The sequence below is a fragment of the Cadophora gregata genome, assembly GCF_030347475.1.
Source record: "Cadophora gregata isolate MNR1 chromosome Unknown scaffold_3, whole genome shotgun sequence".
NCBI lineage: Eukaryota > Fungi > Ascomycota > Leotiomycetes > Helotiales > Ploettnerulaceae > Cadophora > Cadophora gregata.
The window spans coordinates 1,369,129-1,393,690 of NW_026695926.1; the positions used below are offsets into that span (position 1 = coordinate 1,369,129).

Consider the following 24,562-nt stretch of genomic DNA (forward strand, 5'->3'; position numbering starts at 1 on the left):
CCCCCCTCTTTTTTGAAGACAGTACTGCACAAGATACAGATGCAAAGCAAGTTCTTCTACACGCTTCGAAGTAGGTTTACTTCTTGAAGTGAACGGTGTCTGTGTAGAGTTGCAGAGATGTCATGATGACCGCCACTTCTGTATTTGAGTAGAGCGCAATTTGCTATATGATGAAATCGGCACTACGAAGTTCCAAGTTCACACGCTATGGTTGCTTCTAACAGACTCATTTACGCACTAGTATGTAGAGTCCGCCTAGTTTCATCTCTAGCTCAGGCTCTAGACCAAGACCTAGCTCTAGCTAGATCTGATGAAATATTTATATATAATTGCCACATCAAGAGCTCGAAGTACCTGTGTTGAGTATTGCTGGAGCCCAATCTATGGTACGCTTTCATTTGTTCAGTATCCATCTATGGAGCTGTAAAATTCGCACTGCGACGTTCCAGAACCCTATCCAAGCGGTCAAGGAAGCTTGTTCTTGAGCGCAAATCACGAGAAAACGAAAACGAACGTTTTATTAGTAAACGCAAAACCAAGAGGGAATCACTCACAACAACAAAATGAAAGTTCATTGGAGACCTGATTGACCGAACGGCTCCCCTTAATGTTGAGGTTACGATTCAGAGCACCAGAAAAAGTCAGATACAATACACAAAATATACAGCCGCCACTGGCGGAATATTAGTAGAAACTCACAGCGAGAGGGGGGAGAGCGATAAGGAGGAAACTGATAGTTTACTTCATCTAAAATGAGTAGAACTCTTCTTGTTGTGTTCGACCGGCGGCTCACGACATCCCCGTTCATGAACCCGGCTATCATTCAAAGGCTTGCCTCGTCGCTATGATCCAAATGTTTCACTCAGGAACCCTGCTGTTTGGATCGTCTCCAAAATTCAAAGCGTACTTCATTCCTCGCAGCAGCATACGCTCTTCTCATAATATTCTCCTCAAATACCCTCTCATATTGTTCAACTTCCTCCCGATGCAACGCTAGCCGAGTACGACGATCAATCCCATCTTCTCTCCACGATCGTTGAATCGGCGCAGAAAGCAATGTATGTATCGGATTCGATCAAACCCACTCCCAAACATCATGTTTAGAATCTGTCTCCAAGCCAAACCCGAATTTCTCATCCATACCTATCAGGACTTTGTCACAGGCTACAATACATGTTGCGGTCTTAGGGTCTGGAATTAGTGAGCTGGTAATGTCACTCACTGTCCTCACCTCATTTTCAACAGCACAACATCATTGTCAGAACCACCACTGACCTCCACTTCTTCCCGAAACACAACGCTGTTAACCTCAATACGAGTCCACTACCCAGTGCAGCAATTCTCAGTCCTCGATGCCTCGCCCAACTCGTATCATCCAGTAGCCACAGGAGAGTACGCCAACAAAGTGATATCAGCGTTCGGGAAATGGAAAATGTCATCCTCTAACTCGTCCAGGAACATGGGCCTCGGTAAGCCTGGAGAAACACCATCCTAGGATGATGAGCGGTACAGCACGTACGCAGGAGGTGGAGGAGGTCACGGTGTAAGATGACAATGTCTTGAAAAAGTTGAGGAGGACAATCCCGAACCGAGTGTCTCGAATTAGAACGGTCAGGGAGGCGTCGGCTTTTGGTGTTTGTCGTGGGTGGTAGAGAGAGAGGTGTGGGATTGTAGCCAGAAAAACACGGCGACAAGTGAAGGAGGCCACCTCAATCTTCGTCAGAATCTGAATCCTTTTTGTCCAATCGCATCTTCACTGTCTCATTCCCCATGACCACCCAATCCCTTTGTGGAAAATTTACAACACGCCCGAAAGGATTCCGATCAGAGTCACCCTAGCTGCCATCGCGAAACCTGTGGGACCCCTCTACAAACTTTGCCATCACGGAGAAAGTCAAGCCATCACAATAACAGAAAGACACACTGTGTCATCTGTCACAGCCCATAATTAAAGATCAGATAAAATGGCAGCTACTGGCGATGGAGTACACGTAAGGGTGGGGTTGAATGGTAGAAAAACGGAGCTACGGAAGGAGCACGGATATCTCAGAAGTCGACCCTCATCTAGTTTATAATTGAGACCAAAGGAGAAGAAGTATCAAGCAAAGCTGTTGCTCCAATTTGTAAATAAAACCCGATGCGATGCTCCTGTCCCCGGTCTATGGAATCCAAGTCTAGATAACGAATACAGTTGCCCCCATTTCTTAAAGAAAACCTTTTCCCATCGTGTACTTGAAGAAAACAAATCTAATCTTTTGACCTTTTGACAGAAAAATCCTTCGCCTTAAACAAGCTTTCAGATCATCATAATACTCTCTGGCTCTGTGATCGTCATGTTCGGTTCCCATTCTAATGCCTCAAGTTCCTTGTATGCAAAGCTCCGTAGGACATCTGTCACGATTCTGAACTGCACCGTAAGTTCCTCCACCAGATCATACAGATATACCGCGCGGTACTCTTGCTTCGATTTCTGCGGGCGACGGCCATACAAGTTCTGTACAACCCCCTCGAGTTCATCTTCGGCTTCACGTGGACGAGCCACGCCGTTGGACTTCATAAAGCAGAGAGCAAGGTAGTAGACGACCGTATCGACGTCGCCGTTAATTTCTACATTAATACATTGCACTACGTGCCACGAACATGGTAGTTAGCTTGCCGTTCAGATCCTTTGGAAGTCCTCGCCCTACATACCAGTATTTGACTTGGCATGTTCGCGGGAAGAGTGTATGGTCATCGCGCCCCCAAACAGTGCTCCACCAAGTCCTGAGGCCGCAGTCCCGATTTTCCCCAAAGACATGCCTATTGCCCCTGATGTTGTGGCAAATGCTGCTGACATTGTGACATCGGCAACGTTGCGTGTTTCTGTGGCCATGAACAAGCTTCTACCTGCGAAGGCCGTAGATCCTGCCGGTAAACCGCTACTAACCAAAATACCCCCACATATGGTAGCGCCGCTTATTGTGAGAACACCACGTTTGACCATGTCTTGTTTCTTCTTGTCAGATAGGAAGGCGAGGACAGCAGTGAGCTTTGGAGTAGCTCGTTTGAGTCTGTAGATTTTGTAGATGGAATTGCAGACCTTTCGAGGACAAGGCTGGTTCGATCCTAGTGAATTGCACTGGTAGTGTCTTCTTGTGAGGGTAGGCTCATTTTTGCAGCTGGGTAAGAGATCATTGATAAAATGTACTGACTGGTTTCCATGGCTAAGTCCCTCAAAGCCTCCAAGGCGTCTTCCATGGATCGCAGGACCGGTGGGTAGCACTCGCGAATCAAATTGTCCACTGAGCTTCGGTCAAGGTCCTTCGATCTTGGCAGCTGCTTCAGTTAGCACAAGTATCATATTTCGACCATGGCCGAGGTTGAAAACCCACCCTTGCCTTCACATCAGGCAGTGCTCCACTAGCTACCTTCAGTCCTTGGACTGCTCGGGTGATAGGTGTTAATTCAGAAGAACTACATGGAATCATCTGAATGACAGGGTCATAGGCCAAAAAGATGTCTGCGATTTGATCCAAGGCGAGCAGTCTGTTAGATATTAGATGCGTCCTCTACAGTATTCTCACCAATGGAAGCTGGGCTCTTACGGTCCATCATAAAACTTCGTCTTAACCGTCTCTTTCTCCCATCTTTGCCATTGTTCGAGTTCGGGGATATGGAAGCTCTGGACGTGGAGTTTATGGTAGGTTTCAACGCCGGCAGTAGGTGTTGCTGGGTACTTGAGGACAAACCCGAGTAGGCACGAAAATATTGTCTCGATGTCTTGATGGTCGCTTAGAGCTTGTAAGTGTTTCCATAAGATCTCGTCGATGAGTGTTCGACCCCGCATCAGTTTCTCGACTTCGTTGGCAGGTTCATCATTATTCCACATGTCTGCAGTCTTGCATGAGATCTCAATCTAAGGGCTCGTAATCAGTGACTGACATCCAGACATCCCAACATTACTTGTGAGGAAAAGAATGATTTGTATATTTACTCACCTCAAGTGGCTGCGGTAGCGGACCCTGGATGGGTGACATAGGTATCACGGTCCATGGAGTTGGGCTTACGGCAGTTCCCTGTGCTTCGCACATTGCCACATGCATTGAATGGAGAAATTTCCCAATGCTGCGTGCGAGTTGAATATTTGTTTGGCATTGCCCTCCTTGTCCATTCTTCCACACAGTCATATGAGCCGTGAAGTCAGTACCGGGAGGAGCTCGTTGAGGAAGTCTTGTCAAGAAGTCGTACGGATTTGCTGATGCCTTCTGGCCGGCTGTTTCCAGAGCGCTCATCTTGTGCTCTCTATTAAAAGGCAATGTTGCCAGGTAAAAGATGTGAAATGAAATGGAGAGAAGGGTAGGAGATGGTAATATATAGGCAATGGTAGACACACTCGAGCCAGGCCTTCCCAGGGGAAGACATCGTACACATACTGAGCGGGCCAAAGACAAAGTAGCAAGGTAGTTGCAGGCGGTTTCAGCCACCATAATCAGGTTACAGGGCAGACCGAAATACCAGCCAGCTCAACGAGGTGCAGCTAATGCGATCCACCCACTTCCTGTCGTTCGTGCGAGAGGTAAGAGTAGAGTCCACGAGCTAGGCGAGACAAGCTTTAATACCGAAGTGTGGTGTATGTACTCTGAAGAAATTGACTGATTGATCGATCGATTGATTGATTGATTGCAAGCTGAACAGGCTGGTGGACGGACGAAATTGCTGGCGCAGTCATTGTCATAGTCTCTGCCTTCGTCTTTGTCCATGTCTTGGTTAACATGTTTCGTAGCTAAGCGAGAGGAGCGTGTACTCCCGTGCCTAGGTAAAGAAAGTACCGCATGCGCATTAGCGGCCAAAGGTGTCGCCCGCCCCTTTATGATGCCTCCTCTCCCCTCCCTGCGGAAGATAATTTCCTTTCCATCTGATCAAAACAACGCCGCACCATCGTCCTCATGGCCACCGAAAACTTTGGAGAGTATGTCATCGCGCGAGGTATACCACGACAACGTCACAATGAGCCAGTCCCTCTTCGTGGAGAATTAGTCTACAGCATGAGCATGTTTCGAAGCAACGAAGAGTCGAGACCGATTGGCGCCCGGTTTGAAGGACAGCGTAGAAAGGCAATCTTTCACCTGAAGAAATTTATTAGATATCAAGAACCGATCCGCGCGAAGCAGTCCGTTTTTCCACCCCTCGCTTCAACGGCAAATTCTTGACATTTGTACACCATAGATACCTAGACAAGGACCACGAACCTGGAGCGATGAGTTCGTTCGATTCCTTTGGAATTTGATTTGGTGATTGACTGTATGTGTAGTAAATGCCAACGATGCAGATACAGAGAATATCCATTTCGAAGTAGCACGAGATCTCTTGCGTGTAGACCTGCGCTTCATGCTGTCACTGCTGGACAGAATCCTAGAGGCCGAATCGTCGTACAAAGCGTTTCCCTACGTGCCCCGATGTCTGCTTTACGTTTGTGGCTTGTACGTTCATCTCGTGCACATTGACTACTAAATTGCTGCTAACTCTAGCTATTAGTGGTTTGGCACAAGAATTCGCCAGGACTCCAGAGGGAGGATTCGGGGTTCCAATGTCGACTGGGAATACATACATGGGACTGAAAAGCCTGGCAACGGCTACACAGCGATGGGTGCTATCTTACCAACTGAGATTCTCCGACTTTGCATCCGTGCTTCTCTGGCACGCAACTGGAAATGCAGCTGTGTTTTCAGCACGTATAAGCGTCATCCGTGCTATCCTATTGTTTGGCTTTGGCGCATCTTGCATATGGACTGTGTACCAGTCCTTGAAATTTGGAATCATTGTGTCGTGCAAGCATTCTGTGAAGAGGTTAAGGATGGCAGTTGGCCGCAATCATTTGGAGGAGGATGAACAGAACTTGCTGTCGGGTTGGAAGTGGGAACTATTGTCGTTCATACATATGATGCACTGAGATCTAGCGCGTTCTGCTCATCATTTACAACGCACTTCGGGATATCTCTTCTATGTCACTTAAGATTCGTTTGGCAATGGTTTTTGCCTTTCTCATATGGTTACAAGTTTTCCAACCTTGCTAGCTCAATGCTCAGGCACAACCCCAATCTCAGCCATCTCTTGTTGTAATACCCCTTGACCGACTACTTTCTGTTGAATAGATTGTGTCCCGTAAGTGGTTGCAAGCTTGATAGCATGCTTCTGAACACGACTTTATTGCTGTGGAGACGTTTTGAAACAACGAATTGGCTGACTGACTTTTATCTAACCTTGCTCGCCGACTAGGAGGAAAATGAAATCAACACTTTGTTCGAACCTTGCTGCAATTCCAATCATTCTTTTCTACTCTAGTGCCTGATAAACCATCAAACATTATTTACAAAAGTAAGACTCCGCCATATCCGGATCCCCTCCCACATGAGCCAACTTCGCAGGCCACTTACACAGATCAACTTTCCTCTCCTGCTCCAAACCCACCGTCGTAGCTCTCAGATGTTCCGGCGCAACTTTTTTCTCCACCCATTGCACAAGCGAATCCATCGCATCTCCAGGAAACCAACCATTTCCAGGCGTGCAATACAAGGTCCCAGGAGCTTCAAACAAACGGTAATAATCATCAATACCAGGATCTTGCTCCTCGACTCTCTCCCAGTACTCAATAGTATTGTTCACAGAAAGAAGCTGGTCATTGAGGCCATGCCATGTCAGCAGCTTCCCGCCATGTTGTTTGAAGTCAGTGAGATCTGGGTCTGATGTCCCCATAACGGAACTGTACTGGTTGACTGACTGCCGGTATAATGTATCATCCTGTCGGCGTGTGATGGTGCCAAACTCAAATGTCTCGTCTTTGGCGAGGTAGTACTTGATCCATTCTAGAGCTACGCCAAGTGGGCTCCCACTGCAGGTTGTTGAGCTGTTGTTCATGGATGTGCAGATTGTATTTGCAACGCCCACAAGAGGAGCTCCAACTGAGGGACCATAAGATAGAGGACGACCATTCAGGAATTCCCCATCCACTGTTTTGACGCTCGACCAAGATGCCGCCACGACGGTGGCCCTCTCGGCAGTAAGCTTCCCAGAAGGTCCAGTACTGCAATTATAAGGTTGTTGGTTCTTCGTCAGCTGGGTTCAAACTCCCTCACTGAGCAGGTCGCTAATTCACAGATTGGTGGGAGATTCCCTGGCATTTGTGGTTCAACCTTTAGAAACAAATCACCCAGCTGCACTGGTTACGGAGCTAGAGACCGCGCGGTTGCTTGTTTCCTTTTGGGGTTTGGATTCTGGAGCCAAGAACACTACTCACATTCATGAGTGTTTTGCTGGGCAAGAGAGTAATGCAAGTGATCTAGAACTTCTTCCAATCGGGGATAACTCGCCTATAGCTAAGCACAGGTGCATGGAGCGGAATAGCGGATGACTGAACTTCTCAATAGACGCGGTAAATTCACTCAACTCTTTCATTGGGATCTCATAGCTCGAAAGAAGTGTCAGTTGTCTTCTGTCAGGATCGTAATTGGATACGAAACGTGTCAGCAGAAATCCTGTAAGCCATGATCTTTCTCACTGTGACCCTAAACTCCTCCGAACTTATAAACGCCGCTTCTACTCTACACAGCTATCTACCCTATCTATAATATCTTATTAGCCTACTCTTTATCAATAATCTCTACCCACTTCTTCCACTTGTTATACTCTTCCCACTTTAAACTCTCCGCTTTCCCTTGAAACCTTGTCGCCCTAAAGTCCGAAACCTCTCTCCACTTATCTCTCCGCCCAGTCCACCCCGCCTTTCTCATCAAACTAATAACAGTCTCCTCTTTAGTCCAGCCTTGCTCTACCGGCACATCTGGTAAATAACATGCCCCATACTGTCTATTCTTTACAGTGAAATTGATCTTCAATCCGTGGATACCAAGCTCCCAGTCCAGCTGGTCATCAGCCTTTTCAAAGTCTGTGAGGAGAGTCACAGAGACTTCCAAGGAGGGCAGCTCAGATGTAGTGATGGGAGAGAAGCGCGTATCTTGAAGGGCAGAGATTAGCGTGTATTGTTCAAGGCCAATTGACAGATTTTGTGGCTCGAAAGTCCCGATGCAGCCGCGGAGAGACCGGAGAGAGGTAGGCGACACAGTGTTCCACGTCACAAAGAGTGGAGACGTAGTAATGGAGGTGCGGCGTTGAGATATCCGTGGATCGAGGCTACCCGAGCTGAAAGGATCCGGAGTAGTTGCCGTTGTGGAAGGTGCAAGGGAAGTTGAGGAACTAGAGCTTGGGGTAGATGACGACGCTGGAGAATTGCTCGAACGACCTAGTCTTTGAAGGGCTGGGAGCCGGAGGCGTGAGACTTTATCCGCTGCTGCTTCTAACTTGTCGATTTCATCTTTGTTCAAAGGGTCGTTCGTATTTATATCGTAGTCAGGTTCGAGAGAGGCAGCGTCGATGTTATCGTCGAGACTCTTAGAGTAGGACGGCCATGTCTCTTGGATACGTTCGAGGGAGATGGGAGCTGTGTCTTTGTCCTCGAGAGTTGTAGTAAGCACGTCGAAGCAGTAGAGACAGTGCTCTACAGATGCCATGGTGGTTTTGGAGACAGATAGAGAGGTTCAAAGAGGCGTGAGAGGAGTTACGGAGGTTGCTCTAAGATTGCCCTGCCCTGGGCTCCTGGGTCTAAAAGAGGGGTACGGTATTTTTGGTACCTGCCTAGCTTCGATCGGCGCGGGGCCAGCCGTACTCGTTAGGGCGGTCTACAGCTGCAGAACCCAATTAGGTGTCATCTGATTAGGGACGTGGCATGGCCCGAGATAACCGTGAATATATATATACAGATCCAGATGAATTGATTGTCAACCACATGCAGAAACTTACGAGAGATAGCTCATATATCCACGTGCTTACTTGCGCCTGCACTGTACCTCCGTAGCGGGCAGAGAAAGTATCGAAGCGAAGCATAGGAATATTTTTAAGCAAGCCAGGAATACACTTATGTACTCCTCAACGTGAGTCTGGACATCATGATTGGCATGTCTTCGTGCTGCCATTGCAGTCAGTAAAGGAAGACGTCGAACAGCCATCTAGTGGTAAGATCAGATAAGCGCTCAACTCTATTTCATAACGCCAATATCAAAATATGCAAGCTACAAGCATTCATCCCACCACTCCAGAAGCAAACCCTACTAAATGATGATGCAATAATGGAAGACAACAAAGACGAAAACTGTGTTGACACCACACGCGCAATTCGTTGACTTATCCGACCCATCTTCTCGCGCTCTTGAACATTCTCACCCAAGGACCGAACTCTCCCCACTGGTCCACCAGCTGTTTAGGATTGTACGAGCCAACGTCCGCCATGATGGTCCGCTCGGGATGCGGCATCATAGCCAAGACTCTACCGTCCAGACTCCTCACGCCGGCAATTCCCTCAGGACTGCCGTTGGCATTGTAAGGGTAGCGAGTCGTGACGTTACCAAGATTGTCTGTGTAGCGGATTGGAATCAATCCATGCTCGTTCATAGCCTCGAGATCAGAAACGTGCTTGAACGATGCACGACCTTCGCCATGAGACACCACGATAGGAAGAGAGGATCCATCCATGCCATGCAAGAATACCGATGGATTCTTCTTGTTATCCTGGATCTTGACCATCGAGACGCGGCCTTCAAACTGTTCACTCTCGTTTTGGAGGAATGTGGGCCAATGTTTCGTGCCGGGGATGAGCTCCGATATACGAGATAGCATCTGGCAGCCGTTACAAACTCCGAGAGCAAACGTATCCGGGCGTGCAAAGAATTTCTGGAACTCTGGCCGTGCGTTCTCCTCGTGCATGAGAATTGACTTGGCCCATCCTTGTCCAGCGCCGAGGACATCACCGTATGAGAATCCACCGCAGGCTGCAATACCGACGAAGTCTGATAGGGTTCTTCCGGAAATGATATCAGTCATGTGGATGTCGATCGGATCGAAGCCGGCGACTTTGAATGCGAAAGCCATCTCCGCGTGGCCATTGACACCTTGTTCTCGAAGAATGGCCACTCGAGGCACCTTTGCAAAGACGGAAGTTATTGAAGAGGTAAGTGGCATAATGTTCTCTTTAGGATCGAAGGTCAACTTATAGTGTAAACCTGGATCTCGGTCATTCTTGATTGTCTCGAACTCTGACTCTGCGCAGTCGACATTGTCTCTGATTCTCTGCATCTGATAAGATGTGTTGGACCACATCTGTTGCATTTCAGACCGTCGCATGTGAAGAATTGATTGCTGGCCATATCGAATAGAGAGTTCTTGTTTCGCAACAACAGGCACACGGCCGATCTTCCTTACCATACCGGCTGGAGGACCGCAAGTCGAGAAACAACTTCTAAATCTGGTTTCATCGGATTTGCGAACTTGGAAAACTGCACCCAACTCTTCGTTGAAGAGAGATTCCAAAACATGAGATAGGGAGGGGCTGTCCGTGAAGGCATCAATCATGATCTCGGCGCCACACCGACCAGCGAACATCATCTCGGCGACGGCAGTGATCAAACCGCCATCAGAAATATCGTGGTAAGCGAGCACAACGCCAAGCTCGTGCATCTGAACAATCGCGTCGAAATAATCCCGAATCAGATCGGGGTCTCTTACATCTGGTACCTTATCTCCAAGTTGACTGAATGATTGGGCAAGTGCTGATCCACCTAAGGCTTTGTGGCCTTGGGCAAGATCAACATACATGAGCACCGTTTCTCCCACATCCTCAAGTCTTCGAAGGGCTGGAGTCCAAGTGTTTCGGACGTCTGCGACTGGAGCGAAAGCGGAAATAACAACTGTCATAGGAGCTGTGACGCTCTTGGCATCACCGCTCTTCTGATCTTTCCAAGATGCTTTCATTGAAGTAGAATCTTTCCCAACAGGGATGCTGATACCCAAGCTTGGGCACAACTCCATGCCAATGGCATGTACTGCCTCATATAAGGCAGCACCCTCACCCGGGTGATTGACTGCAGCCATCCAGTTGGCAGATAACTTGACGCGGGCTAAGTCTCCTTCACTGGCACGAAGGATATGTGCAGCAGCCAAGTTCATCAAACTTTCCGCGACGGCCATTCTGGCTGAGGCAGCCGGCGAAATGAGCGCTAGAGTTGGTTTCTCACCCATGCTCATAGCCTCACCAGTCTTGATCTTGTCACCCATGTTCAGAGTTGTGACTGTCACGGCGACATCCGCAACTGGTGTCTGCCATGGACCAACCATCTGATCTCTGACAGTCATCCCGCCAACTGTGCGATCTCCAATAGTGATTAGGAAAGATTTGGATCCAACAGCTGGTAAATTAAAAACACGCTCGACAGCTTTTCTCAGCAGATCGTGTTCGGGAAATTGTGGATATGCCTCGGTGAGAGCTTTTTGACCATCAAACGGCGTCATAACTGGCTTTCTTGACTTGACAACTCGATCCAATTTCCGGCCCTTGGGGAAAAGAAGTGACATGGGCAGATCGATAGGTCGAGGATAAATGTTTGACTCTCGATCGGTAAGAACAAGACTTCCATGGCCATTTGAATCCATGGCAACTACTGTGCCAACATCAGAGAACCCACAACGTTCCCGGTTTGCAATGCTAACGAAACGGTTCATGTTTTCCTTGTTGACAATCATAACATACCGTTCCTGCGCCTCACAACACCAGATTTGAAGGGGACTCATGCTTCTGTCTGCATTCTCGACTTGTCTCAACTCGAATTTGCCGCCGAATCCAGCATCCTTAACGAGCTCAGGCAGAGCGTTTGACAGACCACCCGCGCCGACATCGTGAATAAAGGCAATGGGGTTGTTATCGCCTAAAGCCACACATGCGTTGATGACCATCTGAGCGCGACGCTCCATCTCTGGATTACCTCTTTGGACACTATCAAAATCCAATTCGACAGAACCTTCTCCGGAGGCAGTACTTGATGCTGCGCCGCCTCCAAGACCGATCAACATAGCCGGGCCTCCGAGAACGATGACATGTGCCTGTTCTTTGACATCTCGTCCATCTTTGAGAGCGTGTTGGGGTCTAACAGTACCGACTCCACCTGCAATCATAATTGGCTTGTGATACCCTCTGATGTCGCGACCATCAACTCCAACATCGACGTCAGCGAGGAGAGTGCGGAAACAGCCAGTCAAACAAGGCCGGCCGAACTCGTTGTTGAATCTTGCACTACCAATTGGGGCTTCCAGCATAATGTCCAAACTGCTAGCGTAATGAGCTGGCTTGCCAAAATCCATCTCCCACGGTTGTTTGTGGTCAGGAATCAAGAGGTCTGAAACCCAGAATCCGCAAAGTCCGGCTTTGGGGGTAGAGCCTCGTCCGACAGCACCTTCATCTCTAATTTCACCACCAGACCCAGTCGCCGCACCTGGAAATGGGGAAATAGCGGTGGGGTGATTATGTGTCTCGACCTGAATAATGCATCAGTAACCGAAAATCTAGGATGTACGGAGTACTTACCTTGATCAAGAAGTGAACTTTCTCTTTTGTTTGTTTCCAACTGCCGGTAGAATAGTCAGGCGCCCAAAAGCTGGCAATCTCTCCCTCTAACACAGCAGCATTGTCGCTGTATGCTGAGACTGTGTATTTTGGGTTTAATTTGTGAGTGTTCTGGATCATTTCGAATAATGATTTGCCCATGGGAATACCGTCTATAGTCCAGTTGGCGTTAAACTGCTTGTGTCTGCAATGTTCTGAGTTTACTTGAGCAAACATGAACAATTCGATATCGTGAGGATCTCTTCCGAGCTGTTTGTCTGTTGAAGTTAATAAATTGAAGGGCTTCGGAATTGGCAATATACATGCAAGGAAGTAGTGACAGCCTTAGTTAGGGAAAACACCAAGATTACAGCAGATTGATATGACAAATGGTACACGCATCACTCACAAGCTTGAACAAGGTATTCCATCTCAGGTTGGTCTAGGGCAAGACCCCGCAGTTTATTGTATCCCTTCAACGTCTCCAACCTAGCGGAATCCTCATTTCCCAGAGCAATCACCTCCAGCGGGAATGGTTGGTCTTCTGCGAACATAGTACGCATCTCTGGAGGAGATAATTCGAAGTTCTCGGTCATTCTGTCATAAAGCTCATCCCGGAATGGTATGTTTTTCGAATCTGACTTCTCTCCATTTTGTTCCACATTCAACAGAATAACTCGGCCTCTCTCTATCCTATTTAGCCCTGCCTTCAACCCGCAGACGTGTGCAATGCTTGTAGCCTTTGAACTCCATGGCGATATGTTCCGCGGCGTAATGTGGTAGACTAGTGTCTGGCTTCCGGGCTTGCTTAGAACTTCGCTCGAATCCGAATCTGAGCCTGGCAGCAATTGTCTGAGTTTCGCTTCTACGTTCTGTAATGTATCAATACCATTTTCGGTTGTACAAAGAGATGCAGATCTCACCTTCAATGCCGACGCGTCGCCAGTTTTGAAATGCACATAATGCACCCAATATCCGCGAACCTTTGTAACAAGTGCGCCTGGATCTGAATTGTTGATTGCCTTCTTCAACTTCTTCGCGTCCGCAGACGTGAAGCAAGAGTCTCCAGGAATAGTAAGAAACTCCATTGTCGCGGCTTGTGTTGGGACAATGGGGATCGCGGGGTCGAAAAATTATCTCGTCAGATGGAGGGGCAGGGGATTTTGATTGCCTGCAAGGCGGTGCGGATAAACGTCGGACCGGGTTTGTTTGCTTGGCAGACTCCGTTTCAATCTGGATGGTGAAAACCCCTGTCGTCTCTGTTTACAGTAAGCGAGATTTCCTAGTTCAAAGATGGTTGAAGCTCTCATTCTTCACTCGAGTAAGAGAGCTAGGTTACTTCTGATTCTTAGTTTCTTTGTATTCATGAGTATATCCTAAACGAGGCAAGCTATCCTTTTCATGTGTTTGCATCCAGGAGAAACTGCAAATAGCACTCAAAACTCAAAACTCAACATTCTTACACAAATGCCGCGCATGGCAGTTACTCGAAAAGTATAGTTCAAGCCTTAAATGGTGATATTTCAACCTTGGGCAAAGATTGGTGGGAAATCCTCTCATTGGACCACAGAGAATTGGCGGCTAATGATTCCACATCCCTAGCTTCATGACGCGCCGCCACCATCACAAATGCGAGATGGGCTATTGTGTGCTGGTGTGGAAATCGACACCTAACAACGTCTGACAGCTTCGTATTCGATGCCCAAATGGCTATCAGATAAACGAGGTATAGGATACTCGGGTACCCAATGAAAGAATGTTATCGTCATCATAGTCAGCTTGGACACCAGTTGAAACCTTAAAGGTTTACCAACGAGCACTGCAACTTTTCCCAACAATCCTCAAGAGTTCCCGTATAATCCATCACATAACACCGTGAAATCACCAAGAGACTAAAGATGGCGTCCGAAAACAACACGGACGTCCTCATAATCGGCGCTGGACCCACCGGCCTAATACTCGCTCTCGAGCTCTCCCTCCAGGACATCCCCTTCCGCATCATCGACTCTTCACCATCTCGCTCCCCTTACAGCCGCGCCTTTGCTATCCACCCACGCAGTCTTGAATTACTCAGTCGCCATGGAGGAATCCTCCCAAACCTCGTCAAACGCGGAACCTTCAATTTATCCGTGCAGCTTTTCTCCAACAAAAAGCCGATCTTCACTATCAAGCTCCAGGACACGCCGTTCAAGGACTCGATGCTCCCTGGTCCTTTGTTCGTCAGTCAGGCGATCACGGAGGAGATTATGGCCGGTGCTTTGTCCGGGTATGGGAAGGCTGTTGAATGGGGTGTCACGGCTGTGAAAGTCGAACAGGACGATAATGGTGCCGATGTGGTGTTGCAGCATGCTAATGGCAGTGACGAGACCATCCGAGCAAAATACGTCGTGGGTTGCGACGGTGCGCATAGCATCGTACGAAAAGCAGCAGGGCTGAGCTTCGAAGGCGCTGCATACCCTCAAGATTTCATCCTTGCGGATGTACACCTGAAATGGGAGCACAAAACCAACCTCCACATCTTCATCGGCCATTACGGACTCCTAGCTGCTCTTCCCTTACAGAATGGAGTTTTTAGACTCATTTGCTCGCGTCCATTTGAGACCGACAAAGAAACTGAACCCACGCTTAATGACTTCAGGGCCGCGATCAAGCAGCAAGTTCCTGGTGAAGTTGAAATCAGCAACCCAATCTGGATGACAAGGTTCCGTATCCATCATCGCATTGCTTCAAACTACCGCTCAGGACGCCTCTTCGTCGCAGGTGATGCAGCACATATCCACAGTCCAGCTGGAGGACAAGGAATAAATACCGGTATCCAAGACTCTGTCAACCTAGGCTGGAAACTAGCCAGAGTTCTCCGTGGTCAAAGTCCCGACTCTCTACTCGATAGCTATAGTATTGAGAGACACAAGGTCGGTCTGGCGATTCTACACGGTACAGACCGTATATTCGAGATGATGGCTACCACTAATCCCATATTTCTGTTCTTGAGAAATTGGTTGGTGCCGTGGGTTGTCCCATTTGTCATGGGTAATGCAGAGAGGAGAGCGAACAGAATGAGATTCGTCTCACAATTAGGGATCAGATATCGAGAGAGTCCCATTGTGGGAAATTCGAGGAATTGGAATGGAAAGCTGAGGGGTGGTAATCGAGCTGCTGATGGGAAGTTGATTGCGTCTGGTGAGGAGACAACATTGATTGGCTTACTCAAAGGCCCAGGGTATCGCATGTTGCTGTTTTCAGGGATTGGTGAAGGCAGTTTTGGCATAGAAGAGCTGCGCGAGACTGGGTCCACCTTGATTGAAAGCAAAGAGAATGTCACAGTCCACAAAATCTTGAATTCGGAGGACAAAAGTGGAGAGGGCCTTGTGGATGTGGGTGGAGATTTGCACGAATGGTACGGATTCGAAGAGCCTGGATTCGTTCTGGTGAGACCAGATGGATATATTGGTTTCATTGGATATCTCAAAGATCAGGACGGCCCCATTCAACTAGCATAACTTCACCCCTCCAACGTTAATATATTTCTCAGGAAGAGCTTCTGGCAGCAAGTTACGGCCCAGCTCCAGCTTGGGTAATCGGGTATGTTACCAGATAAAGGCCTCGGCTCAGATTGGTGGGCAAGACGATTTGTTTACATTCATCAGCAAGCGAACCACTCATACCTTTCGCTTAATTAAGCTCCCAGATAAGAACGCTGTCCCACTTCACATGAGTGGACAGACTTCTGAGTCTCCTCTCCAATCAAATATCATATCAGCATGCAAATCACTAGTTCTTGCATCCGAGCTAAGTATGTACGTACATATGTATGTCATCATAAGATCCGTCATATACATTCTATCTATCATTAAAATTATCTACATTACCTGATCTATCCGACCTTGACTTCCAATCACTATTGATAATTCCACTCAATCTGCCTCATCAGCAGATAACTCTCGATCGGCACCCCTCTCCACTGCTCCTTCTGTCCCGTACTCTCCTTATAAAAGCTCGGCTCGAAACTAACCGTCGCCCATCCTCTAATCAGCTGCCTCCAATAACACGCTTCCGCAGCAGGCGTCAAATACCTCTCCCTAAATGTCTTCACATTATTCTCCGCAATCTTCTCGGCCTTCAAATTCCCCCCTCCTCCTTCCCCGCTCAACAGTCCTTCCATCGTCTTCTCCAAATCCGAGAAGTCCTTCGCGACTTCTACGAAATTCTGGTTTGGACCAGACGACACCATGAGATGGTGATGGTGCTGCAACCAAGAAAGCTTATGCGATACTATCACACTGCGGCAATTCTGCAGGTTTTGTAGGCGAGCAGAGTACGACACTCCTTCCGTGTGCGCAACAAATTTATACATGCAATGCTCATCCATCGTGAAAGCATCATGCGCCGTCCCCTTCGCATTATCATCCCAGACAATCATCTTCACATCCGCCCAGCTCTTCCCTCGACTCGCATTAACAAGCTGTTCGCGCACAAGCAGCTTCAAGTGCGCGCCTCGCCAGATCAGTTTATCGATCTTGCGCATCCACGGCACCTTTGCGTCCATCTGCTCGGCTTTCATCTGGATCTCGCTGTAGGCGCCGATTTTGGGTTCCGGCCATGACCAGTATCCGAAGTCAGGCATGAGCCAGAGGGAGGTCATGGATTTTTGCCGAGAGTATGTCCACCGCGGGTTGGCGGATTCCGCGAGGTCGTCGACCATCATGGTAAATTCGATGTTGGGGAGTGGTTCGGGGGAGGTGAGGATTGCGCGGTGGAGGGCGTGGAGGGAGGCTTCGCCGCGGCTGTTGATTCCGCTGGTGGCGTTAATCATGTATAACTGTGATTCAGAACATTAGCAACCTTTCACAAAACTGCATGTAGCCCAATCCAGTAATGCTTGCAGGAAAGAAGGAGGTTATGTACCTGCTGGTCGTAAATCATCGCCCTTAGATATCCATTCGCTACAGGCATCTCATCAATCTCCTTCAACGTAACATGACTACTCCTCCTATCCTCCACAGCCCTATCAATCTCATGGTACAGATCCGGGAAAGCCTGCAAACACTGGCTCTCGCTCAGCATCAGGTTCCTCGCATCTCGCGTATAATTCCATGTCCCATCGAAACTGCCCTTTCCCCTGGGATGCGCGTCCCTCGGCGGCGGCGCAAACGGATGATACCGCTGGTTGTAGAATATAGATGTGAGGAGTAAAGTTGCAATTAAGAGGAGTGGAAACCGCCGCCGCCGGGCTATCGAAAGGGATATTGCTGTGCTGCGGATGAGCATCTCCTTCTTTTCGTCCCAGGCCGCGGGTGGCGAACCTGGGAGGGAATCCCACTTGTGGGAGGGGCTCGTTGGAAATCCCCTCATGAAGACGGGTATGGATGGTTTCCTTTCCCAGGCTGGCGCGGAGGGTATGAATTTCATGAATGGTCGTATGGAGAATCGAAGTTGGAAGTCGGGTTGGCTTGTCGTAGCTTCAATACCCAAACATGCAGATTAACACGACAGAGACATATACTTGAAGAAAGGGGTTGGACGAGTCGATGGCGCGACGTATACCTCCAAACCAAAGTAATTAGATGTCGAGATCGCACAACAAGAGCTTCGACTGCTCTCAACAGAGGGGAAAAGGAGAGACGACGTTGTGGACGAACCAGGACATATTGTGGACATAAATGGATTCAGACACCATAGCCACAGCAAGTGGAGAGGGCAAGGAGATCGATAAGGAGAATGGATGGAGTCCGCAATCAGAAATTCATCTCGGGCCTTGGGGTCCTGGGCAAGGTATCAACATGGATACAGTAGAGCCGGGGGCGCCAATTGGATAAATGTGGATAGGGAGTCGTTCGATTGCAAGTCTGGGAAGAGATGCTAGCGAGCCGCTTTTGTACAGTTACGACGGGTGCCAGAAGCTGCCACTTGTTACCAACAATTGCTGAGTGTCAGCCTGTCAGGAGAGGCAACCGATCCCAAGTCCAACGGCGCGGCGCCGTTGGAACAAACACCTGTGAGGTGCGCGAACGGCCGGGGCATCTCATCGCGATGAGGACGGGGGAGGAAAGAGGGAAAACGTCTTTCAGCCACCACACATCGTCAGTACTGTAGTGCAGACACCACAGAGCACCAGGAGCAAGCCCGAAAGTCAAATGGACCCCTAAGCCCACCCTGGAACGTAGCCAGTAGGGAACGAGGTCAGGGCATCCTAAAGAGTCCAGACGCCCTGGCAGCTTCTAGCGTCGGAGTCTGAACCTCGTTGGTGTGCGACTGCGGGAATTTTTCCACGGTTTCTGCAGCAGAACACAGGGGCACACAGGGCATTGGATATGTAGAAACCAACCAACCTCCCCGGATATTTCTGACTGCCCCCAATGTCCAAGAGCTCTTGGGACTGTTTTGAAGAAACTAAGATAGAGAGAAAGATAAAGAAAGATCTTGGCCACTACTGGGCACCAATTGATGTGGCTCTGGAACTTCGTCTGGCCGCGCATGCAGCGGAGCATTTCAGTACTGCGCCGTCCGCGGACACCACTGACAGGTGTCAATATCCGTCAACCAACAAATAAACTCGCCTGACCTTGCCTGGCCCATCTGTACTACACTGTTTTTATCCTTCTCCGCATTCTACGATACAAAACTAACAACACCTGTTGGTTTGTTGCCTTCTTATCGAATATGCATTCCTTCCACCCTTCCATTCCTCCCGCCAAGTCCAATACGCACCACTGGCGCTAGACTAGGAAGGTTGAAGTGTGCAAGCCTTGCAAGAAAGGGTTGCATTCCGTTTTAGCCACTAGACCCGAAAGGATGACTTGCTCGCGTTGGTTGCAGGGATTGCAGCCCCGTAGTTGAACCTTTATTTGCTGCTGGGGTTGCGTGCTGGTGCGCCACATCTCTCTCACCGGTTCAATTTCGATCGATGGATCGATTTCCCAGGGTTCCAGTAGCGTTCAGTTTTGGTGCTGACAAGCGGAAATCGATCGATGCTAGCCAGCGCGAGCCAGCGCTTCGAACCCCCTTTTCTTTTAGCGAGGTTGTTGCCCCAGCAGCTGGGGAGGAGCAGAGGAGGTCAATAATGAGAAGCGACAACTGAGAACTGTTTGGAAAGTAACGCAAATAATTCATTGAGCTACCTTTCGCCAAATCTCCCATTGTAGATACGCGCAAGCAGGCAAAGAGCCTTGCAAGAATTAAATATCTGCCGTATTTGACCGAGATCAGGTAATCCTCTAGGTTCCCCAGCCTCCCTTTGCCCAAGCAAATCTGCTGGTTCATTCTCAAAACGCCAGTCCTCATGTCGTGCGCCAGCTAGTAGAAATTTTTTGGTATCTCCGAATTATTAAGCATGTATAAATAAAAGACTGATTCGTTTCGTCAAGTGAAGATAGAGTTCATGGAGACGAAGTCTGATTGGAAAGTAGACGATCCATCTTCTGCATCAATTCTGGAATCTGGAAAGGCTTGGCAACAATGTCATCCTGTTTTGATTAGTACCTACACTGATTAGTTGGAGCGACGCAGTGCTTACCATGCCAGCTGAAATAGCCATGTCCCTTGAAGATGTCAGCAAAAGTTCAGACGAACAGAATCTCACATGACGAATGAATTGTGGAACTTACAGTTGCTCTAGTCGAGTGTTGGCAGTAACTGCAATGATCGGAACATGTCCATCGATCTTGCCCTCATTCTCGAGATCTCGGATTCGGCGAGTACACGCCAGACCATCCATGATAGGCATCTATTGACAAGATTAGCAGATCTACAGCAACAATGCAGCTAACCTACCTCAAGATCCATGAGGATCAAGGACACATTAATTCCAATTCCAGACTTCTTGCATTCATGCCATAGAGCAGTCTTTGCCAAGAAGTCAATGGCCTCTCCACCATGGTTCGCGACATGCACAATGCAACCAGCACTTCGTAATTGCTTGCTGAGAACTTTCTGATTGATCAGGTTGTCTTCGACCAGGAGAATATGGTAATTTCGTCTGACTTTCGAGTCGCGAGGCGATGAATGAACAGTATCGGCAGTGACATGATTAGGTGTCGAGCCATTTGACGGATTGGCAGTGGCATCAACCGATCTGCGAGCTTTGATGTAGAAAGCAAAAGTACCTAGACTATCGTGAGAAATTAGGCTTCAATGATCACGCAGAAGACTTACTTCCAGCACCCTCCTTTGAATCGACTCCAATCTCACCACCTTGAAGCTCAGTCAATTCCCGCGAGATGAAGAGACCCAAGCCAGAGCCGCCATATTGTACCTAATTCGTGTTAGTAAAACTTCTCGACGTCGATAGCTTAGTGCAATTACATGTGTCTTGGGGCTTGCTTGACTAAACCTGTGAAAGAGTCTCTCCTTTTCTTGCTCCGAAAGACCGCGACCCGTGTCTTTGACAGTGAAGTAAAGATAGACCTGTTGACCAGTTCCCCAATCACGTCTCAGCGTCAGATCTTGTACAGCGCTGGAATCCTTGGATGGGAACCATCTGATATGTGGGACATGATCCTTAGGAGTTTTGTTGACGGACGCGCCAAGACTAACAGAAATTGCTCTAGTGGGCTCAGATCTGGTGAACTTGATGGCCTTGATCTAGTCAGTTTTGAGTTCAGTATTCCGCCACATGGAAACTCACGTTCGTGAGGAGATTGATAAATATCTGGGTCAGTCGGACCGGATCACAAAAAACGAAATCGATATTTGCTGTGTGGTATGAAGGCTCAATTGCAAAAGCAATATCGATGTTATCGGCAAGCAATTCGCTCTCAAACATCTTCAAGGTCCGTCGAACGGTGTCCTCAACCTATGTGGAATCAGATCTGCGAAACTTCTCATCTGAGGATTAATCAACTCACCTGGACGGAGACAGGAGTGACTTGTAACAAGGCGGAATTCAGTTTCGACGAAGTAAGAACGTCATCAATGATTCTCTTCTGATGCTGGGCACATAGAACGATTGTCTGAGCTCCATCAAGATTACTCTCCAGAAGATCACGATAAGCTGATGCTGGATTTTCTTGAGGTGCTCGGAAGTCAATGATTGAATTAGCGATACCATCGGCACTAAGCATTATTGCGCTGAGAGGATTGCGCATTTCATGCCTGTGAGTGAATTAGTCTAAGTACGAAAGTCCCAAGACAGAAGTACTCACGAAGTCATATCAATAAAGGTTTCTTGGTGACGCTTTGCCTCCTCTGCTTCAACTCGACTAATCATTTGCATGTGCTCGGCCAATTTGAACCCTGAAATGTCTGTGGTGCAAGCCAAAACGCTCGTCAATTTTCCTTCGTCATCCAATTGGGGTACAGCGAGGAATAGAATCCATCTGGTATCTCGCACAGAATGCGCAGAGTTGTTGGCCTCCTGCTGAATCCAGGGCCTTTTGAGACGGAGCCTGACAGAAAATCAACGATCGCTCTACAATGGGGGATGACATGGACCGGTCGAGGACTTACTCCATAGAGACTTCCTCCTTCGAGTCTTTCAGATTCTGCCACTCTGATCTGAAAGCCTCACGATCTTGGTTCTCGATGCAATTCAGAATTGACATAGGATAATGTGCCTTCTCATCTCGGGAGTGTCCGGTCATCTCGTAGCCTGCGAGAACGATAAGTATCAATCATGGGATAGTCCTTCAAAATCGCACAAAATCCTGGTTGGACTCACATTGTGAATTGGCCCAAGTGATGCTGCAATCAGGGTCGAAGGTAAACATTCCACAAGGGGCTAATTCTGCCATTAACTGGAATTTCTCAGCATGATGTGCAGCTTCTTGTGTTCTATCTGCAAGCTCTTGAGTAAGGTTGGCGCGAGCCAAAAGTTCTTCTTGGGCATTCTTTTGTGCACTGATGTCGGTACTGGGAATGTTAGCCGAGTCTCATGAAAGTTCGAGAGCCCTCACATGCAGCCCATAATTGTCTTGATTGTGGTGCCATCGGCCTCGAATTCTTGGTCGCACGATGCAAGAATCCACCTCTGTCTTGGTTCGCCGCTCTCGCTGATCCATGGGTGTCTCAAACGAAGTTCAAATGCTCGTTTGCCAGATTGGGTCGTGAGAATCTCCCATTCTTTTGCTATGACCGGATGGTCCACTTCAGCTATGACATTCATGAACGACCTGAACCATCAGTCAGTCGCTAAACACATTTGCTGGACTGGAGTACTCACATCTCTCCTTCAAGACCCCTAGGATGGTCTGTAATTTCGTACCCTTCGCAAAATCAGATACCAGACCGCAATCATGACTTGCTGACTAAGATGCTTGCTTACACGTGTCGTTACAGTATAGAATATTGCCATCCGGTGAGAGATAGTACATTCCGACTGGACTGAGTTCTGTGAGGACCTTGAACTTTGACTCACTGTCGGCCAGCTGTTTTGAGAGATTCGATTCCTCTTCGTCCATGATCGTATCCTCTGGCGTGGCTTCCGAAACAGGTGACTGTCTGACCGTCGACGATTCCACTGAAGATCTGGAATCTGATCGTGTTCGTGTTCGAATCAATCTGGGAGTTCCATGGCTCTTCTTGAGTTGGCTGGGAACTTGTGAGGCACTGACAACCCTCCATTTCTTTTGCAGGGTCACGATGGACCAGTACATCCCGAGGAACTGGTGGCGAGGTAGATATCCATCAACCGAACTATCAAAGTTCGGCATTGTCATGGCCCATTCTCTGAACTCTCGCTCAGATGCTGCACTGGTTACTTGAGATGGAGTGGATTCGGAAATATTTGGGTAGAATGTCTCTGCACAAACAACATTTCTGAGAGAGTCGAAGAATCTGAGACTCTTGTTGCAGTATACCGGAACAAAAGTCATCCGACCATTTACTTCTTGTTCAGGAGCGTCAATGTCAAAGATGAATGTGGGTCTGCTGTCTTGCTCCAAGAGTTCAATGATCCCGATTTCCTCGATTGCCTCAGGGGGTGGTGGGAACTCATCGCCAGAGCCATGATAGGGTCTCTTGCGAGAATTGAAAGGAGAAACATGACGAGACTCGTGCTCTGTATGCAAAGTGCCGTTCAGCTTTGCAGCTTTGAAGCTTTTAATGTCCGTAAGGAGAATAGGGTTATACTGACCATCAGAGCCAGACCAGGAGCCGTCCAAGGTAGTCATCCGTTGTGAATCCTCATCTCTCGCCCTCTTCACACGGGGCTGTAGATGATCTGACATCTGCTCCGATACCACCTAACTTACCTAGCTCTGGGGAACCTGGGGAAGTGGAGTTGGGCGGCGGGCGTGTTGTCGGATCTACTTCCGAGGAGCTTAGAACCAAATTGGCGGGCCTCATAAGTAGGGCGAGTACAGGTTCAGCTGATTGCTGATAAGCTTAAGGTGGTGCGTATGAAATCAAATATCGAGTACCTGAGATCGAAGGTGAGATATTGGAAAACATGCACTAAGGGGATTGCCACTCGTGATGCTATCTCGTCCATGGATTGTCATGAGTGACGGTTGCCTTAATGTTGTTGATGTTTTTGAGACTCTCTCAGCTTTTGATTCACATCCTGAGGTGGCTTGCGTGCCTCTTAAGGTTGGGCAAGACAGCCAATAGGAGTCGAGTGTGGTTGACCTAAGTCACGTGTCGGCACGTTTAGTCAACATCGGCGATCACTCCGTGGCTTGATGCTGCGGCTTCTTCCAGTACTTGCTTTTTTGTGAGCATCAAACCTTCACCCTTGTGGCACTTTCTTTTTCTCTGGTTCTTTTTGGAAAATAAAATTTCAATTTCTTGACTTGAAGACATCACTCTTTTATCTCCTGATCTCTGGGAGCTCTTCAGCTTTCCCCATTGGACTCGGGGTTGTTCTCTCACAAGTTCACGAGTTCACGAGTTCACAACACGAATACCACATCCAATACTGGTCCTCTCAATGGCTAGCTTTGTTGGAGATGTTTGTGCGACCGCGGAGACCTGCAATGCTTTTCTTTATTGCCAGCTCTGGCCTGTAAAAGCCATGATTACCCAGTCATTCCGTGGCCCATTGTTCCAGACTTCACGCCCGCATATTTGTACTCCCATGTTTTGTGTTAACTTGGAACCAATCTTCCATTCATTAAATGTACTTCGGAGCATCGTCTCCGTATGTGCAAGCCTTTTCTGACCTCCGGG

The 24,562-nt window shown here is 48.3% G+C and overlaps 9 protein-coding genes across 11 annotated transcripts; 2 read left to right on the forward strand and 7 right to left on the reverse strand.

The window, feature by feature from the left end:
* Positions 1-2,296: 2,296 nt before the first annotated feature.
* Positions 2,297-2,983, reverse strand: ONS95_008991 (uncharacterized protein; the record flags this gene model as incomplete). Its single annotated transcript, XM_058502555.1, has 2 exons — positions 2,297-2,625; positions 2,692-2,983. 2 exons carry the CDS (start codon positions 2,981-2,983, stop codon positions 2,297-2,299), a joined length of 621 nt encoding a protein of 206 aa, XP_058361484.1.
* Positions 2,984-3,105: 122 nt separating this feature from the next.
* Positions 3,106-4,271, reverse strand: ONS95_008992 (uncharacterized protein; the record flags this gene model as incomplete). Its single annotated transcript, XM_058502556.1, has 4 exons — positions 3,106-3,315; positions 3,372-3,525; positions 3,585-3,895; positions 3,978-4,271. 4 exons carry the CDS (start codon positions 4,269-4,271, stop codon positions 3,106-3,108), a joined length of 969 nt encoding a protein of 322 aa, XP_058361485.1.
* A 626-nt stretch (positions 4,272-4,897) lies between these two features.
* On the forward strand, positions 4,898-6,110 carry ONS95_008993 (uncharacterized protein). The gene is made up of 4 exons (XM_058502557.1): positions 4,898-5,149; positions 5,206-5,240; positions 5,291-5,459; positions 5,515-6,110. Exons 1-4 carry the CDS (start codon positions 4,926-4,928, stop codon positions 5,927-5,929), a joined length of 843 nt encoding a protein of 280 aa, XP_058361486.1. The 5' UTR covers positions 4,898-4,925; the 3' UTR covers positions 5,930-6,110.
* A 232-nt stretch (positions 6,111-6,342) lies between these two features.
* Positions 6,343-6,894, reverse strand: ONS95_008994 (uncharacterized protein; the record flags this gene model as incomplete). Its single annotated transcript, XM_058502558.1, has 1 exon — positions 6,343-6,894. The coding sequence occupies one exon, from the start codon at positions 6,892-6,894 to the stop codon at positions 6,343-6,345; it is 552 nt and encodes a 183-aa protein (XP_058361487.1).
* A 722-nt stretch (positions 6,895-7,616) lies between these two features.
* Positions 7,617-8,543, reverse strand: ONS95_008995 (uncharacterized protein; the record flags this gene model as incomplete). Its single annotated transcript, XM_058502559.1, has 1 exon — positions 7,617-8,543. The coding sequence occupies one exon, from the start codon at positions 8,541-8,543 to the stop codon at positions 7,617-7,619; it is 927 nt and encodes a 308-aa protein (XP_058361488.1).
* Positions 8,544-9,213: 670 nt separating this feature from the next.
* On the reverse strand, positions 9,214-13,548 carry ONS95_008996 (uncharacterized protein; the record flags this gene model as incomplete). Its single annotated transcript, XM_058502560.1, has 4 exons — positions 9,214-12,393; positions 12,443-12,738; positions 12,870-13,332; positions 13,384-13,548. The coding sequence occupies 4 exons, from the start codon at positions 13,546-13,548 to the stop codon at positions 9,214-9,216; spliced, it is 4,104 nt and encodes a 1,367-aa protein (XP_058361489.1).
* A 186-nt stretch (positions 13,549-13,734) lies between these two features.
* ONS95_008997 (uncharacterized protein) lies at positions 13,735-16,286 on the forward strand. 2 transcript variants are annotated; one of them, XM_058502562.1, is made up of 3 exons: positions 13,735-14,003; positions 14,063-15,857; positions 15,993-16,106. In XM_058502562.1, exons 2-3 carry the CDS (start codon positions 14,359-14,361, stop codon positions 16,036-16,038), a joined length of 1,545 nt encoding a protein of 514 aa, XP_058361491.1. In that variant the 5' UTR covers positions 13,735-14,003; positions 14,063-14,358; the 3' UTR covers positions 16,039-16,106. The 2 variants fall into 2 exon arrangements, with proteins under 2 accessions (XP_058361491.1, XP_058361490.1); XM_058502561.1 differs by having other exon boundaries at positions 14,063-16,286.
* Positions 16,287-16,358: 72 nt separating this feature from the next.
* On the reverse strand, positions 16,359-17,869 carry ONS95_008998 (uncharacterized protein; the record flags this gene model as incomplete). Its single annotated transcript, XM_058502563.1, has 2 exons — positions 16,359-17,279; positions 17,366-17,869. The coding sequence occupies 2 exons, from the start codon at positions 17,867-17,869 to the stop codon at positions 16,359-16,361; spliced, it is 1,425 nt and encodes a 474-aa protein (XP_058361492.1).
* A 1,664-nt stretch (positions 17,870-19,533) lies between these two features.
* Positions 19,534-23,954, reverse strand: ONS95_008999 (uncharacterized protein). Of its 2 annotated transcripts, XM_058502564.1 has the most exons (15): positions 23,529-23,954; positions 22,719-23,453; positions 22,617-22,659; positions 22,351-22,566; positions 22,116-22,306; positions 21,905-22,046; positions 21,601-21,843; positions 21,304-21,550; positions 21,084-21,251; positions 20,762-21,034; positions 20,612-20,711; positions 20,231-20,562; positions 20,065-20,183; positions 19,974-19,998; positions 19,534-19,923 (listed from the first exon to the last, which is right to left on the reverse strand). In XM_058502564.1, the coding sequence occupies exons 1-15, from the start codon at positions 23,620-23,622 to the stop codon at positions 19,837-19,839; spliced, it is 3,015 nt and encodes a 1,004-aa protein (XP_058361493.1). In that variant the 5' UTR covers positions 23,623-23,954; the 3' UTR covers positions 19,534-19,836. The 2 variants fall into 2 exon arrangements, with proteins under 2 accessions (XP_058361493.1, XP_058361494.1); XM_058502565.1 differs by having other exon boundaries at positions 20,065-20,562; positions 22,719-23,954.
* Between the last annotated feature and the right edge of the window lie 608 nt (positions 23,955-24,562).